General features: G+C 30.9%; 1 protein-coding gene across 3 annotated transcripts in view; it reads left to right on the top strand.

Annotated features, from left to right (window-relative positions):
• The window catches only part of BCHE (butyrylcholinesterase), a 59,233-nt gene extending 41,804 nt beyond the window's left edge, over nt 1-17,429 (top strand). Inside the window, exons 3-6 of one of the 3 annotated variants that reach the window (XM_054580304.1) lie at nt 3,602-3,768; nt 10,237-10,353; nt 14,697-14,722; nt 16,684-17,429. In XM_054580304.1, the coding sequence (XP_054436279.1) occupies nt 3,602-3,768; nt 10,237-10,353; nt 14,697-14,704 (292 nt within the window). In that variant the 3' untranslated portion in view covers nt 14,705-14,722; nt 16,684-17,429. Of the gene's footprint in view, nt 1-3,601; nt 3,769-10,236; nt 10,362-14,696; nt 14,723-16,677 lie in introns of those variants that run through there. The other 2 variants (XM_054580303.1, XM_054580302.1) reach the window with 2 other exon arrangements.
• The last annotated feature ends 1,603 nt before the right edge of the window (nt 17,430-19,032 follow it).

The following is a 19,032-nucleotide window of genomic DNA, read 5'->3' as shown; positions in this document are numbered from 1 at the left end:
CTATTACCCCTTAGCCCTCTTATGACAGTAGGATATTTCAGGTGTCTTTCTAATTTACAACTATCAATCATGACTTCATTTACTAGGTTGTAAAGCAAAAGGAAACATATTCACTTTAAAATGACTGTATACCCTACTTACAACTTATTGTCTCTGAATTTTTAATCAAAAAGGATCTTAATTTCAGTGTTAGTTTTGGTAGGCAATATTGAAATTTATAACTGCAAGGAAACCTGATGTATAAAGATGAATGCATACTACTTGATATCAAGCATGCTAAGTCAATTAATGTCATTAAATATCTATTTATGAAATTAGTTATGTAATCTGGGTTCAAATATCAATAATACGCAGACAATATTCTGAAACAGGCGTTACAAAGATAATCTGCCTTTTTTTTGTTAAATAAGATAACACTTAAAACTTTTCAAACCTAATAAGAAGAAAAAGCAATAGAAGAACTATAGACTACTTTTAGATATTGCAAAGTACAAAAATAATGTGATAGGAAAAATAAAGCAAAAATTACTCTTGTTCATGGAACATTTTAGGCATTATCATTTTTGTCTTTATTTTGTTAGAAGAACAGATTCTTTTTTAAAGGAGCAACTTCAAGATGTTTAAATGCATCTTGTAATTTTGAGATTAAAATTATACATGTTTCAAAATTGTATATCTGAAAAATACCTTGTATTTCACAAAGTTTTTTAATTGCTACAGATAGGAAAAGAAAATATCTCTTGTTAAACTTAAAGTCTTTGGAGATTTCTTCAAATTATAGAGTAAAATGCTCCATTCTTTCAATAGCTATTTCAATCACTTCTTGAAAACTAAATTTGCATCCATAGGCAAAGGAACTTTATTATCTCGGAATTGTAATTTGGAGTGTCATGAGTTATTTCATGAGACAAAGTTTGTTAAATCAACACTGGCAAGGTCATTACCGCTTCACTCTTGAACTCAAGTACAAGTCAGCTCTGTTTAAGTCACCGTTTGCAGAAGCCAGAAATGAATGTGCAGTTAAAATGTTGCCATAAGTTAATTAGAGTGGAATTAGAAGGCAAGTGGGCAATTTAGGAATATAAGAATTGCTGTACTGAATCAGACCAATGGTTCTCCTGGTTGAAAATCCAGCCTCCAGCAGCTGTACTTGTTAGTTTCTAAAGCTTTAAAGAAAAGGAAAAAGACTCAATAATTCACCTAGACAAGTGTGCCATCTGTGAACTGGAGAAATTACTTTATGACCTCTCTCAAATAATACCCTAAAGCAGGAGGTTTCAATCCTGTTATGTTATGGGTTTAGCTTGAATAGCTCTGCTTATTAATAAAGTTTATTAAATCATCCAATTCTTAAGTAAAATCAACTATTCCATTGAGAAGCTATTTATTGGTAAAGCTCATGAATTCATGGTTGAGTATGTCTGCATCTATGATAAAATAGAAATTTATGGTGCTAATTTGTTACAAGTTCTTGATGAAAAAAATCTGCCTCTAGATTATTATATTGGGCAAATGCTATTTCTCTTTCCCAAATCTACTGGGTCCACAGACTTTTGGGAAAAAAAAAAGTATTTGCTATCACTACTGCCAACTTCTTATCCATATGTGGCATATTGAATAATGAAGAATTTTGTGTGTTGAACTTTTAGGAAAATTCAACTGGAATTTTTCTTACATGGTTTTGCTTAAGGCAGAATGCATCTAAGAGAAAGGAATGACTTGCTAATCCTTATCACTTTAGTCTTCTGTTTATGAAGAAAGTACCTGTGACTACTTTACAGATTTCTTAATTATTCTAGATATTACCCCCAGGTCAATAATTCAAAAATGTTATGTTCACAGAAAGCCATTTAGTCAAAAAAAATCTCCCAAGAATAGTAAATACCTACAAGCTAAAGTTTAAACCATTTTTCTAGACTGTCAGGTCTTAATATGATAGCACTAATATCCTAAAGCTGTAACTCTAATAATATCTCTTCTATCCTAGAATCCATGAAAACTAGTTTTTCATTGTTATTTGAACTAAGATGAACACTCATTATTTCTGCCTGTGTTAATTCTGTTCCCTCTCTTTAGTTTTCACAAATTTTCTTTCTGGTTCAGTTCCTTGTTTCTTCTCCTTCATCTAGAGTTCATTTCTTCAGTTATATCCTTTCAAACACAGTGATTGTTCCCTCTTCTGATGACATGTCCCTTTTTGTATGCTTGGCACAGACTACCATACCCTGGTGGTTCTTTGTTTTCATGGATATTCTTGTTTGGAAATGCCCTGATATAGGAAACGATGTTTCCTGTATTTATTTCTATTTCTAGTACCCAGAGCAATGTTTGTTCCATAATTATTGCTTAATATATATATTAAAGAAAATCCATGGATTTTCTACTTGGAGTCACTTTCACAATGTTCATTCTTAGAGTTCCTATTTGCATGGCCAAGGTAATAATGTATTATGGAGTGCTACAGATGTGTAAATGAACCCAGAACTGCAAATTTCTAAAAAATAGAGTCAAGTGTTACTGGTTTAGAAGCCACAATAACACTCTTGCCCCTGCCCATAAGTTCTTTTTCTTTTCTGTTTTACCTCTTCATCCTTCAACCCCACCCCCAGAGCTGTCATCCTGCTCTTTAGTTATGAATCTGTCTCTATTTTGCTTGTTAGTTCAGTTTGTTCATTGGATTCTAGATATAGTTTGTGTCTTTTTGTTGGGGGGAGGGAGGAGGCAGAAGAGGGTATATGAGGATGAATGGTAATGAAAAAAACAATAAAAAATGAACCATTAAAAAACACAGTGAAAGGTATAAGAAATATTAACACAGAAAGAGAATGTAAAAGTTTTGAAGCTGACACATGATATTAGGGAATGAAATAATATCAAGCAGAAGTAATAGCTGGAGCAAAGGCAAATAAATAAAAATAAAGAAGGAAATTGCTAGGGAACTATTCCTAATTCTTGTTGGTTGGCTTATGAAGAGAATATCTGAAAATAAGCTTGACAACATGAGTTGCATCATGTTTATTAACCTTTATCTGAACCCACTGGGAGTTATTAGAAGGATTTTAAGCTGTGAACAGATCTTCAAGAAGGTAAGATCAACTTAAAAGTGAGACTGAAGGCAGTTTCCTAGAGTAATGAGTTTATTAGATAATAAGGAAATAGGTCATCGATCCTGTACTCAGGCAGTAAGGGTAACAAATAGAATGAAATAGATGCAAGAGAAGTTTAGTAGATGGTATTAATGTTCATTGTGAGAAGGTTGAGCCTGGGATAAGGGATAAGGTGAAACAAAAATAACACTGACCTTTCAGCATGTTAAAAAGAAAAACAGCAATATATATATTGAATAGAAAATATGTTTTTCTCCGTGAATGTTAAGCAGAAATGCATGTGAAAAGTCTCCAAATTTAACTCCCTACAATTTTAACTAACACAGTGCTTCAAGGTATGGAAAACATTCGACCGAGTTCAATTATGCTTGACCTCATCAAAAATGATCCACAATTTTTTTCTGACTTGTTAAAAACCTCTGGTTTTGAGAACAATATTTTTATTTAGCAATGATGTCAATAGAGCTATAATGTCTTTCTTTAACTTTTTTTAGAAATCCAGATGGCACCCAGAATAGTAGTACAAGATGGCCTGTCTTCAAGAGCACTGAACAAAAATATTTAACTTTGAGCACAGAGTCACCAAAAGTATATGCTAAGCTACGTGCTCAACAATGCCGATTCTGGACACTCTTTTTTCCCAAAGTCTTGGAAATAACAGGTATGTGTATTTAGTATTTGGTTAAATAATTGGTTTGGATTATGTAAAAAGAGGAAAAGTTAGACTATCCAAGCCACAATAACAGTATTAATCTGCAATGTTATAATCACTTATTCTAATCAGTCCATTATATTAACAATTTTCTGTCAAGAAATCTGGATTTGTTTTGAGGGCTTATATATGAGGAGCATTTTAGTAGTTAAATAAAGAAACCTAAAATATAAAACATAAAACAGTAGTGGAACTAAAATAGGATACTACTTGCTATGCAGCCAATTTTTGTGAAATTAATAGATAATGAATAAATAAATATATAAAATTAGCCATTTACATAACTAAAACTAGAACAAAATATGATTTATACTCAGAGAGAAAAAATAAAATTTATTTATAAATAGTGGAACTTTTAATTTTTAAAGGAGAAAAATTCTAACATTTACATTTAAGGAGACAATAAAAATACTTCTAAATATATATGGAACTTGGAGATACTTATCTAAGAACATGTACATATACTACATACTACAATAAACAATAATTTAGTTAGCTAATCTTCAAGAAGTCATTTCCTAGACTTATATAAGGAAATACTAGAAAAATTGGTTCATAATGTCATATTATTTCAAAATGTATTAATGAAAATGATTTAAATCACCTTGAATGATCACATCTTCTGTGATAAAAAACATAATATACATATCTAATTCAATGCCTAGGTTTAAAATGACCAGCTATTCATAACACATGTGGCTCTTCTAGTCAATTTCTACCTTAATTTTTTCAAATAAAAATAACTGACTTTCAACCATCAGACATATTGCTGGCCAGTTCCTTTACACTTTATCATTCTGTTCATCATAACACTCTGTAATTTTCAAACTATGTATTAAATATCACAAATTAGTAGATGTTTTTAGTTTTTTATTTAGAGAGGGAAGGAGTTAGTTTCAGGCAAATATGGGCACCTCGGAGCTATGTTTTATTGTTTAATATGCCTTCTGATTATCAGACATTATTCAGCAAAATTATAATTATGTACTCCATCTGTTTGGGAAATGTTTCTGATATACCAGTGTTCTGTGTATTACCAAATGTTCTGTGACATAATATATATCCATAAATGGGCTTTGCATCCATTGGGAAAGATACAATGATGCCCTTGTATCCTCTGGGTGTGAATAACAATGAAGTAACACGTTTAATCTGCCAAGAGTAGAGAAGAGGTACCATTGAACATATCACACACTACACATTCCTACTCTTTACTTAAAATATTTTAAATGAGAAGGTCATAATTTGAGAAAAATTAAGAGAGGGGTTGGAGGGATTGTAAATGACTAATTTATTATAAGACAAACTAAACCTTTCTGATTCAGGCACATATGGTCTATTGCAATTTATTTGTTGATAAAATAAAATTTAAGTATTAGCAATTTCTGAAGATGTACTTCAAAATCTCTATCTCTAAATATTCAACTCCCACAAAGCAGATTTAATAAACTTTGAAAATTTTGGCTAGTTCCTGCTTATGCAGTGCTGAACAACTTAGTAGTTTGAGCAGCAATGTGGGGAAATAGCATGTCTGCTCTGGGTTAGTATCATGCTCTGGGGATACTTCCACTTGTCTTGAAAATATAACTTAATATTTTAGCATTATTTTTATCAGATAATTTCTCAAAAAAAGTTACAGTAAATGTGTTATAAATTTTAAAATAAATGCATGTGATTTTATAACATCAACAATATATTTATTAATAATAAAAATTATATTTAAGCAAGGAAAATCAATGTAAAATTAAACGTGTTTAGGTTTTATAAATAATAATTAATTAAGGTGTTTAAAAGACTAAAAACACATGTTCTTATCATATTTTATATTTTTCAAGTTGCAAAACATCAAACATTTCAATTTTTGATGTTTTAAAAATTGAAGTTATTCAGATGACCTGAGTGAAAGTTTTTATGAAAATTTTATTTTAAAAAATGAAGTTCCACAAGTTAAAGAAAATCTCAAAGAATGATTACAGACTGTATTTCTTCAAAGGAAAAATATAATGCTTACCTGACTTGACATGCAAATTCAATAAGCTTTAAAAGTACCACTTGAGCAGTAGTTTACATTTGGGCAACAAATGTTCTCAAATAAAATAATCCCTAAGACTTGTTTAAACATATGAATTCTAGCACTTAACTTTCAAACCATATTTTAGCACATGGCTAAGCTGTTATTGTTTGCACCTGCAAGAAATAAAATGTACAATATTTGTTTCAAATGTTATCAAACTCAGAGCTTATATTAAAATGCAACTATAATATCTCAGAATCATTTAAAAAAAAGAAAATAGAGAAATGACTCAGTCAATGTCAATAAAACATTAACTTTTTCACTAAAAAATGAAAGAATAAATTTATTTAAAAGAATAAAAATCTTTGACTTTCACATAGTATATCCATTGGCTCCTCCTTTGGCCTTTGAATAAATCATGAAGCACTGTTACTTGACAAAACTAAAGAAGACCACATATAAATTTAAGACCTAAGATACCACTTGGATTAGTCACTTTGAGGAATCATGTACTTCTATTGGCTAATCAGTTAGCAAGAATGAAAGCCAAAAATGAGAGCGGAAAACTAATTTGGAAGAAAAAAAATCAAAATGTTTTCTGTTTTCATATTCTGTATTTTCTATTCCTCACTAAAAGCAAAACAGAACAACAGCAACAACAAAAACCTTAAGGTAACCTATAATTAAATCAAATTATATTTTTGTTTCACTTTAAAAGTACATGAAATCTTCACAAAGCTTAGCCTGAATTTATAGTAATTCATTCTATTATGTCATCACACACTAATAAGTTCTAATATAATACATAAAGAATATGCATGTCTTGGTAATTTTAATAATTTGTCAACAAATACAGAAATAAGCAGGTAGTAATAAGGGCGAAGAGATTTTCAGTGAACTCTAAAAAATACATAAAATATTTTTATTATAATGCTCAGTACAATTCAATGAAAATTTAATTTCTTCTTCAAACTTGACCTCTGTTAACAATTTTGGGCTGGCTTACTTCTTGGTGTTTATTTCTTTTTCTAACTTTTCAGACTTGACTAAATAGAATCAACTTCTTTGAAATATTCCTTTTTAGTTGAGAAGACAAAATATGACTTTATTATTACTCTTTCTGTAGGGAAGAAAGGTTGCCCTGTTTGTTTGTTTGTTTGGTTAGTTGGTTGTTGGTTGGTTTTTGTTTTTCCAAAGAAGACAACAATGAGGGCAAATCAAAGATTATAAAAGTACTGAAAAAAATTGTATCAATAGGTATATGAACTACTGGAATTAATGTAATCATACATCAGTTCAATAAAGAGCAGTTGGGAATAAATTTTTGTGACAAGGACAGTAAATTCATTAGCGGAGCTCCAAATAAGTGCATAGAGCTTGATTCCATAATGCACATACCATTTCATTTATCCTTCACAATAACCTGAAAAATAAAGATAACTATCCCCATTTATAGTAGAAAACTAATTTGAAAAGTTATAAACTCTTTCTATCACTAATACAATAAGTGGTCAAGCTGGAATTTTAATCCATTTCTCCACAAAGTCTATACTGATACAATATTTTTTTTAAATTTCACACTGTAGTACCTTGGTTTTTTTTGGGGGGGGGATGTTTCATTTTTTATTTTCACTCAAGAACATGCTTAAAGAGGAAGGGAGGGAGAGAGAAAGAGAGATAAACATCAATCAGTTGCCTTTCACATACACCTCAGTCGGGGACTGCACCTGCAACCCAGGCATTTGCCCTGACCTGAATCAAACCTGCCATCTTTTGGCCTGTGGGAGGACACTCCAACCAACTGACTCACACTGGCCAGGGCTATAGTATCTTGTTACAGACATCTCATAGATGGTAAATCTATGAATGCTTAAGAAAGTCTCATTTTGGAGGAGATAAGGTGGGAGGAGGAAAACGTCCAGTTTTTGTTTTGATTTCTGTCATGAGACTCAAAATATTTTATTATTTCTTTATCATGGTGTATTCAGTTTCTCTGCATTGTTAGAAAATAAGTGATTTAAATTTTATTATCTCAATCAATGTTCAGTACTTCTAAGTTAAAAATTTAGTCAGGTTTACAGAGCAAATATACAATATAAAATTAAGTATTTCAATACAATAAATCATACAGATGTTTGATTATGACACATAAGGAAGTAAACTTGCCTGTATATGTATAGTTTTGGAATTATTCCAAGAAAAAATCATATCTGAGACAGTTTCTCTAAGTGTTAGAATTTATGGTCTAGATGCTAAATTACCAATAATTTGTTATAACAAAAATGTTCTGTTCTTAAGAACTTTCTAGTTCTTATTTCATGGAAGTAACTTTTTTTTTCTTTTTTTTATTGTGCAATTACAGTTGTCCCCATTTTCCTCATTACTCTCCCTTATCCAACCCACCCCCATCTCCCACATTCAATCCTCCACCCCACTGTCTTTGTCCATGAGGCCTTTAATCATGTTCCTTTATTACCTTTCCCTTTCTTTGCCCCGTTATCCGCCTCTCTCCTCCCCTCTGGTTGTTGTTAGTATGTTCTTTATTTCAAGATCTCTAGTTATTTTTTGCTCTCTTGTTTTGTTGATTAGTTTCTGCTTATAGATGAGATCATATGGTATTTGTCTTTCACCACCTGGCTTATTTTACTTAGCATAATGCCCTCCAGTTCCATCCATGCTGTCACAAAGGGTAGGAGTTTCTTCTTCCTTTCTGCTGTGTATTATTCCATTGTGTTAATGTACCACAGTTTTTTTTTTTATCCATTCATTTATTGATGGGCACTTAAGCTATTTTCAACACTTGGCTACTGTAAATTGCGTTGCATGAACATTGGGGTGCATAGGTTCTTTTGAATTGGTGTTTCAGGATTCTTAGGATATAATTCTTGCAGTGGAATTGCTGGGTCAAAAAGCAGTTCCATTTTTTGTTTTTTGAGGAAATTACACTCTGTTTTTCACGGTGGCTTCACCAGTCTGCATTCCCACCATCAGTGTACTTATGTAAGTAGTATATTAAATATATTAGTTATTACAAATAATATAAAAATGGGTAATTTGGTTATGATATTTAATATCTTTCTTCCACATCTAATGTTTCTGAGTCTTTAGAAAAGTTCCATTGTTCAGAATGAAATTATAGTCAGTGACCTTGTGAAGTAATTTTTGCATAAAAGTGGGATATTTTTGTATAAATTCTCAAATATTTGTCCATTTTCCAATCATTATGAATATTGCAAACCTAACATTAATCTAAATTACAGATAATGTTTTCATGGCTATACAAATGTTTTAGGTATTTTGATTTTTATATAAACTAAAAATGAATCATTGAATGTACCCCATTATTAATAGTATGAATGAAAGGAAGACACTTTTTAATATATTATATTATATTACAGCATAAGATCATATAAACTGTCTTCTCTAAATTAATATCTTAAAGTTTTATAATTATTTAAAAAAATTCCTAACTGAAAATTATATATTAAAAAAACTTAAGCTCTTATTTTGGGAACATAAATATATGATTTTAAAAGTTTCTATTGTTCACAAATATTATTCTTTAATGGAGGGTATACATTTTCAAATAAGTCAAGGTTTCAAGGTTTTTGTAGTACATAAGCAGGTCATTTTTGGTTCATCGCCTCACATTATTTTTGACTTAAACACTTCTCTCGTTTGACACATACATATACTTTGCAAATTGCTGGAGTGCACGGATTATTTTAGTAGTCTCTCTAATTTGCAAAGCAATTAATAAACTGCTTTCCTATACCAGTTTCAACAAACCATTTTTAGTAACTAATCATTGTTTGGAATTAGAATATATAGATTGTATAGAATATATAGAATATATAATTGGATGAGTGCAATATTGATTAGAATATATAGAATATATAGAATATATAATTGGATGAGTGCAATATTGATATCGAATGCCAATTGCAAAGTTATGTTTACAAACAAATATTGTGATAGAAACATTTTCATCTGAAGTAATACTCTGAAGTATAATTATATTTGTAAGTAAGGTGCATTAAAATTTTTGGTATGAGTAGGGTAATCAATAATATAAATACTATTTATATTTTCCAGACACAAAACCAATGTTTGCAATGTAATATAATTTGATGTATAATAGCTACATCCGTGTTCGCATTTTATGTGTTATACATGTGTGTACTTTATATGCATTTTATACAAATATGTTATTTGCATTTTTATATAATATATAAAATTTATTAAAATCTATTCCGGTAGTGAGAAAAACTGATAATAAATAATGGAAAATAAAAATTGTGCAGTGTACTTGAAAAAACTGGCATCTATAATAGAAAATATTTTTCAGTTAACATAAATAAAGATTAAATTTAGATTAATTCAATTTGTTCTATGTTTTACAGGAAATATTGATGAAGCAGAACAGGAGTGGAAAGCAGGATTCCATCGCTGGAGCAATTACATGATGGACTGGAAAAATCAATTTAACGATTACACAAGCAAGAAAGAAAGCTGTGCCGGTCTCTAATTAATATATTTACTCTTTATATAATGTTCATTTTCCTGTAAATCAAGGCAAAAATATCAGTAGCTCTCTTACACCCATATTAAGAAAGCTATTATATTGCTGAACAGAAATGCCAGAAGGATAACATTGATTTTTCACATCTATCACCTAGCATTGTACCTAGATTTCAAAAAGCCAAATGGCTAGAACATGTTTAATTAATTTTCACAATTTAAAGTTTGACAAAAAGTTATATTAAAATGATTGACAGGTTCAAATTCTTTATTTCTCAAGTAATTGCAATATTTATTTCCTAAAAAAGTATCTGTATGTTTATTTGCATCACCATTCATAAAAGGGTGTCTTTTAAATGATTAATTATTGAAATACTGAATACTGTAATTTAAATACTGTTTCATCTAATTTATAAATTTAATGTCAACGTGAGTTATAAAAAGAAACAGAAACGCCTTTTTGTTTTTAACAAAAAGCAAGAGGGAATCTTAAAATAAAAGGTTTGGGCTCTTGGATAGAAACAAAAATGTTGCTATTAAGAGATAACATGTAAAACAATATATGTCAGGCCAGGTCCCTGGTTGGGGGTGTGTGAGATACAACTAATTGATATATTTCTCACACATCAATGTTTCTTTGCCTCTCTAACGCCCCCCTCCCCCTTCTCTAATAATAAATACATACATACATACATACATACATCTTTTTTAAAAAAGTCCATGATATTTGGTCAGCTTCAGCTGATTAGAGAAGGTTGTAAATACAACCCAAATCACTTTTTATAGCACTTTAGTTTTGCTAGAAATTGACAATTTTGCTTTATGGTTCTCCCCTCATCCTGAGAAGAAGAAAAAACAACACAAATGGAGATAAATCATCAGGCTTTCAGTTCTACACCACCACCTTGATTCAGGTGCCTTTCTTCGAGGATCCATTGCTTTTCATATGAGCCTCCTTTTGATGTGTGATCTCTGATATATGAAAGATCAGGAGGAAGGGTATAATTTGTAAAAGTAAAGTAATTAATTTCTGATCAATCAGAAAATAAATTTCGTAAGTAAATCTTAATGTAATTGTTGCTGTGACACTTTAACAGAATATTCTAATAAATGGAAACTTCCCACCATTGCTGAAGAAGAAAAACAAATTGAACAATCAGTAAAATTTCCTGTTGCAGTTATAGTCTTACTGAATTTTAAAAAATGTTCTTTATATAGTTTGTTTTAAAATGAAGATGGTAAGAAATATAAGAAATACAAGTTTTTCGGCTGAATGTACTTAATTTGAAGATAAACCAATAGGGCAATTTACTGATACATTCTTGGTGGAAACTTCAGAAGGCCAAAGAGTAAAGCAAGGACCACCACAATTAAACACACACACACAGACACACACGTAGATGTATAAATACATACATTTATATGTAGAAAAGTCTATTAATGTCCAGCAAAATATCACCATAAAAATTTCACTGAGTTATTCCAAGAGGGAATAAAAGGGGATTTTGCCATATTAAAAGAAAGAGAATGTGTTATAGTCATATGATGGCTATATGATCAAATATTAAAAGCTAATATAAGATATAATCTGAGAATATATCCCAAGAAATGCAAAATGCTAATTTGAAAGAGTATATGCACCCTTATGTTCATTGCAGTGCTATTTACAATCTCCAAGATATGGAAGTATCCCAAGTGCCCATAAGTAGATGAGTGGATAAAAAAGCTGTGTTTCATTTCCACACACTACTGGGCTGTAAAATAGAAGCAAATCTTACCTTTTGCAACAGCATGGATTGACCTGGAAAGCATTATGCTAACTGAAATAAACCAGTCAGAGAAGGACAAGTACCACATGATTTCACTCATATGTAGAATCTAATTAACAAAATAAACTAACAAACAAAATACAAACCGACTTGCAGATAGAGTAGACTGACACAGGGGGAGGGAAGTTATAGGGATGGGTGAAAAAAATAAAAGGAATAAGCAAAAAAAAATACCTCATTTAATTCTCTTTTATTTATTTTTTTAAAAATTTCCTTCAACAGTTCAGGGAGGAAAAGGAAAAAAATACTTAGCAAAGAAATCTCTGGAGAATAATCTATAAAAATGTATTTAATAATGTTAAGAATGCTAAAAATCTTTGAAATGAATATTCCAAGAGAATGATCTGTCTGTCTGCCTGCCTGCCAGCCTGTCTATCTGTGTATGTATTATCTACATAGGATAGCTGCTACTCCTACTTTTAACCAAAGAGGAGAAAAAAGTACACCAGAAATATTACTGATATAACTAATTCAACCTGCAGTGTAAATTCAAAGTCATTGCTTTGACAAAGGTAACCTTAATGTTCCCCTCATTTTGACTAAACTTTGGACAGATTCCTTCCAGACTGTAGGCCTCTGACCTATTTTAGAAATCTTACAATTGTTAATTCTTTCTCTACCCCTTGAAATGTATGTAAATCTCCCAGCCTCTTGTCAGATTTACTACACAGGAAATGTCTTTCTCAAGGACCTGGGAATTATTACTTTGAACCTAGATATTTAAAAAGATAGTGCCTTCATCTGTCAGTCTCTGTGGGAAGGTAAGATCATAACTTTGATGGGAGCAAATTACAAAACACAGATGTCCTCATCATAGACAAAAACATCTGCAAAATTGCAAATTCAATAATAACTCAGTGTGCTCAATGCAACCCACTGGTCAACCCTTCCCCAATTGTCTCAAGTACTTTTTCACTAACTGACTTAAGCACTTAAAACCCTCACAGATTTTGTTTCAGAGGAGTTTAGTTTCTCTCTTCTATTGCAGCAGCCTTTTGTTTTTAAGGACTTATTTATTTATGTATGTATTTATTTATCTATTTTTAAAGTGGAAAAAGGAGGGAGAAAAATAGGGAGAGAAACATCAGGATGTGATTTCCTCTTGAGCACCCCTGACTGGGGACGAGGCCTGGAACCTAAGCATGTGCCCTGACTGGGAATTGAGCCAGTTACCCTTTAATTCACAGGCCAGCGCTCAATCCACTGAGCCACACCAGCCAGGACTATTGCACCTGTCTTGAATAAAATCTTCCCTTCCGGTTGACTTCATCCAGTACAGTTTTTACTTTAACGGCCTAAACCAACATCCAAGATTTCTTAAAGGACCTAGGAACCAATCACAATTCTACCAATTTTCTACTTCCTAATCAGGAAAATACAAATATTTTTCTTGCAGCAGATATCCTTCAGAAACAATGACTCTCTTAACAACCTAATGAAAAAGGTGACAGAACTTGAATTTATAAGGTGTTGAATACCTTTTTGTTGGTAGTTTTCCCCTAATATCTTTTAGATGTTAGACAGATAATAATTTGCATACTTGTGTCAATTTTAAGTTTTTGACATTTTTAATTTTTAGCATTTACTTAGTATTTCAGAATATTTTTTCTTCTTCCTTTCAATATCAAATTTAAGTTCTCATGCTTGATAGAATGACTATGAACAAATTCAGTTTTTGTATAACCTGTCCTTTATTTTCTTTTTACACTTATATCTTTTTTTTAAATATTTTATTTATTTAAGTTTAGAGGAGAAAGGAGGGAGAAACAGAGGAAGAGAAACATCAATGTGTGTTTGCATCCCACACACCCCCTACTGGGCCTTGCACTGGTAATTGAACTGGTGACCCTTTGGTTTGCAGGCCAACGCTCAATCCACTGAGCCACACCAGCCAGAACTCCCTTTTTCTTTTTTGTTAATGTGAAGTAATAGCTGCAGATTCTTGGGCTGCAGTCTAGGTCCTTGTGATGTAAAGGATTATGTTTATATCTATAATGCAAATTTTCATTATAGTGTTAGGCCTTTGGGAACAGACCCTAGGAAATGTGATTCTCAGAAACATATGAGTTTGGAAGAAACAAAACTTGGTTTAACTACGTTTATTTCACCACATCAACGGAAATGAACCTTTAGTCTATAGCCCCAGGCACAAAACAACATTTTTCATCCAAGAAGATTCTTCCTTTTCCACTGTTCTTAAAGATATTTCTCTGGTTTTCTTTAGCTGAAATGTGCTTTCTTTGTTTTATAACATTGTAATATGCTAATTTTGAAGTTACTATCTTTGTGCAAGGTAATAAGTGAGTGAAAAACTCAAATGCTAACATCTGCTATGGCATTTCAATTTTAAACCAAATGTGTGTATAATATTCTCTTTGGTAAGTGAATTAACATTTTCACATATCCATGAATGATAAAATTTTAATAATCTCCCTTGGAGTTTTCTCTTTGAAGTCATGTTCAAAATATTAAGTGAAAATTCTAACACAACACTATTCCTTCCTTCTTTTTAGATTTTTGAAGATTTCAAAGACAGAGGGTAAGTACCCTGTCCTTTCTCTCAATTTTCCTGGCATTAAAACCAAGTAGAAGGCAGCTATTTATTTCTCTCAGAGAAGATGTAAGGCTTCCAAGGACTGTGTCAAATTCCAGAACACCTAAGCTTCTTGATCACTGTCTAATATTGCTACATGGAATTCTATTTCATATACATTATTCAGTCCCTGGAATTCATTCTGACATTTCTATGATGTCTTTTAATCATCTTTTCAACTTTTTTTGGTCACTATTTCTTGAAAGAAGGAAGATTTAAATTATTATACATTAATGTCCAGATGAAAAGTATCATGTTACTAGTATCAATCTGATGTATAAGGTATCAATTTTATTTAATTTACCTGGATTTCACCTTAAAAAAACTCAATAGTGTAACATTTTGAGACATTTTCCCATATTAAATACCCCTACTCAACATATTTTAAAGGTAACTTTAGAAAAAAAACTTACTTGCACCATTTAAAACGAGTACCTGAGGTCCTCCATCTTCAAAGCAATTTGATGATTTGTATCAATATCCCCATTAATTATCATCTCTTTTTCTGTTTACCTTTCTGTAAAAAATGTTAACAACATTGGTCCAAATTTTTAAAGCATGTGTTCATTGAAAAAAATCTTAGAAAATATAAAAAAGAAAAGATATAATCATACTAATTAAAGATAACTTTTTAAAGTATTTTGACATACATTAATACATAAAAATTAATACATTAATTTTTTTTTACATTGCTGACTCCAAGGGACCCAGCTACCAAGACAAAGGTTACAATTTCCCAAAGGGCAATGCATTCCTCAGCTTAGAATTTTGATTTTCAAAAATGTTTGTCCATGACCCACAATTTAAAAATAAACTTAAAATAACAGCCCAATATCCACATACAAATGACATACATGAATTTTATATCTACTTATGTATGATATATAGAGATATATGAATTTTTATCTTCTACAAAAATGTATATGCTTACATAAGATATATATTTTAAAATACATGTCAGTATGTATGTACCAAGATAAATTTTTATTCACTATTTGCTTATTCACTTAATGTGTTTATTCAAAAATGTAAATTTAGAAGGATAAACAGACACTTCTGAGTAAATAACCGGTTGAATAGATTTATCATATTCTGAGAAAAGGAAAGCTGTAGGTTCAGAAATTCTAAAGGAAGAAATAAGAGTTTGAGAGTGTGTTAACTTTCAGATGCCTATTATATATCTAAGAAAGAGAGAGAATTAAACCACTTTGTTAAATGAAAGTCGAGTTGAAGGAAGATGTCTAGATTAGAGACATAAATTAGATTGTCTCCAGCATCAAGATGTTATATAAAGCCATTGACTGAAGGAGATTACCTAGAGATTGGGTTTAAATCTGGAATGAGTAGACCCAGCTCTCCAGCACTGAGGTTTGATTTGATGTTTAAGTCTCTGTTAAGCCATAGTGCTTATTCCTAGACTTTTATAAAACTACTTTCTTCCTTGTAAGTTTCTAATCCTAACTCATCTCCCTTCCTCCTGTAATTCAACAAAAGTTTTCTTTGGAAAAAGTAAACTGTGTTTTTTTTATAGCTAAGGAAATCTTTCAGTTGCTTTTGCAAATAAATAATCATTTGGTTAAATTTATAATGTCACCATTTAAATATATTTTCTTCAACTATATAGAGTTATCTATAGAATAAAAATCTAAAAACAATGCATGCAATCTGTATCTCTGGATACCTATAAGATTTAGATACGCATGCATACATACACATAGCTCATAGGCTAAATAATGGGCCCTCAAAAGACATCTACTCCCTAATCCCTGTAACTTGTAAAGGTTACCTCGTAGTGCATAAAATAATTTTGCAGAAATGATTAAGTTACAAATCTTGAGAGGAGAAGATAACACTGGATCTTCCAGGAGGGCACTAACTGCTATCCTGTGTATTCTTGTAAGAGACAGGTTGATTTGAAACGGAAGAGGAGAAAGAAGGACAATGTGATCACAGAGGCAGAAATGGGAGAGAGAGATTCAGCCACGAGCTAAGCAATGCCAGCATCTTCAGAATCTAGAAGAGACAAAAGTATGAATTCTTCCCTGGAGCAGATGGAAGCAAGGTGGCTGTGGCAACGCCTTGGGTTCAACACAGTAAAACTGACTTCAAATGTCTAACCTCTAGAACTGAGAGAGAATAAGTTTGAATTGTTTCAGTCACCAAGTTTGTGTTAATGTATTACAGCAGTCAGAGGAAACATATATATAATTTCACCAAGATATATCTAATTATTATTTACCTAACATAATCTTTCCTAGGTCTTCAAAGGTAGTTCAATCTCCTAGTTAAAATGTATCTTCTGATATATATCTCTTATTTTTTCTCTGCTCTATTCTCACCTCCTGTGGTCTTATTATTCTTCCATTAAATTACGTGCAACCATCCCATTTTAGTTTCACTTTAATTTTTCTTTATTGTTTTCCTTAGAAATACTCTCACTTGGATTGTTTCCCCTCTGTCATTTGTTTCTCCTCTCTGATTTGACTTTTTTTATCTAATCTGTTATTTTATTAACTTCATTATTAAATTTTGTAATTTTTGTTTTGCATCCCATATACTTTTTATGTCAACTTATTCTCTTTATTTGTTGTTATAATTTCATAAATGCAAAAATTTCTTTTAACCTTTCAAAATAAATTTTTATTCATAAAAATTGTAAAATTTCTTATTTTTTTATGCATTAACAATTTCAAAAATGAGTAATCTTTGGATATAATCATTTCTTTCATTCATTTTAGATGAATTATTTTTCCATGGCCCTATGCTAACATAGTGTTATGTGATATAAGTGTTGTCACAAATTTTGGCAAATAGGTGGGAATTTCTGGTTTAATCCTTTACCAAGGTTTCTTTACCAAGAAACAGGTAAAGGCAGAGGAACAGATTATATTTAATATAGTTTTAACCTTTCAGTGGGCAAATCCACCATATGGTCGGGTCTAAGAGGAAATTCTAGTGGAAGGCCTTGTCACATAAAGGATATTTATCTGAGTTCCAGATGGTTTCTTCTCCAAGGCAGATGTGATAGACATAAAATTGCTTTAGCTATGTGCAGGAAATATCGAGGGGAACATTTTGTAAAGTATATGATTGTCTATACAGGATGTTGTATACCTGAAACTGATATGAAGTAATATTGAATGTCAACTGTAATTAAAAATATAATTTAAAAAATAAATAAAATAGTGGTGGGGGGGAGGCAGAGACAAATGTATTTAAAAAATAAATAAATAAATAAATAAATTTAAAAAAAACAAAGAAATCCTGGAAAGGGATTGGATAGACAGTGGGCTCAGCACAAAAAATAAATAAATAAATAAATAAATAAATAAATAAAATAGCAATATCCATAATTTCTAAGTAAAAGTCATATTCAGACAGGGTCTTTATTAGATAATCATGACTGATTTCTGATCAAGAGAAAGCTACTTTTTCCATATGATTTCATTCACATGTGGAACCTAATGAATAAACTGGACTGATAAGCAAAATAAAGACAGACTTATAGGCTTAGAGCTCTGGTTGGGGAAGGGGGTCAGAATTCAACTCATTGAAATTAAAAAACCAGCACCAGATTTGCAGAAAAATACTAGAATAAAAGGAAGAAAACAGAAAAATAAAGAATGGACAAAAATATTCATTAAAAAAATGATTTCATGGAGCAGATAAAATTATGACCAAAAAATTGCCATTAATTTTTTAAAAATATGAATAAAATAAGAGATAGTATGATCAATACTTCAAAGCAGAGATACAAGAATTTAAGAAAGATGTGATAGTTAACAGAAAAAGACAACACATGTGTTAATAAGTCAGAAGAAAAAAGTAAGAAGGGTAAAAATTTCCCAGGTATAAAGCCCACATCAGAGACAACACAAAAGAGAACTATCCTGGCTGAAAACACAGTGAAAATACCATAGGATTGAAAACTAAATGAAATAAAAGTAAAGAAAGTACACACACACACATTACACACACACACATACAAAGATGAATAGAAAAGATTTAGAAAGTAGATATAATACAATCAGTTTGCTAAGTGTGAAAACTGATATAGGAGAACAAAAAAAGGTTTATAATTCAACAAAAAGTACTGTGAATACAACTTTTTTCTCTATAATTGAGAAAAGACATTGGTTACCTGGAAAGAAAAAGTGAGAGTAGTTTGTATCTCCTCGGAATTCAACAAGATTGTAAAACTTTTTTTATATAAAGATTAAAAAAAAGACATAAATGTCCTGTAACAGGATGGTATT

The sequence above is a fragment of the Pteronotus mesoamericanus genome, unplaced genomic scaffold (assembly GCF_021234165.1).
Source record: "Pteronotus mesoamericanus isolate MK-2021 breed Mesoamerican mustached bat unplaced genomic scaffold, CSHL_Meso_final contig_116, whole genome shotgun sequence".
In the NCBI taxonomy this organism is placed as follows: Eukaryota; Metazoa; Chordata; class Mammalia; order Chiroptera; family Mormoopidae; genus Pteronotus; species Pteronotus mesoamericanus.
Note: the sequence above shows the minus strand (reverse complement) of the source record. Positions and strands in the feature narration are given on the sequence as shown.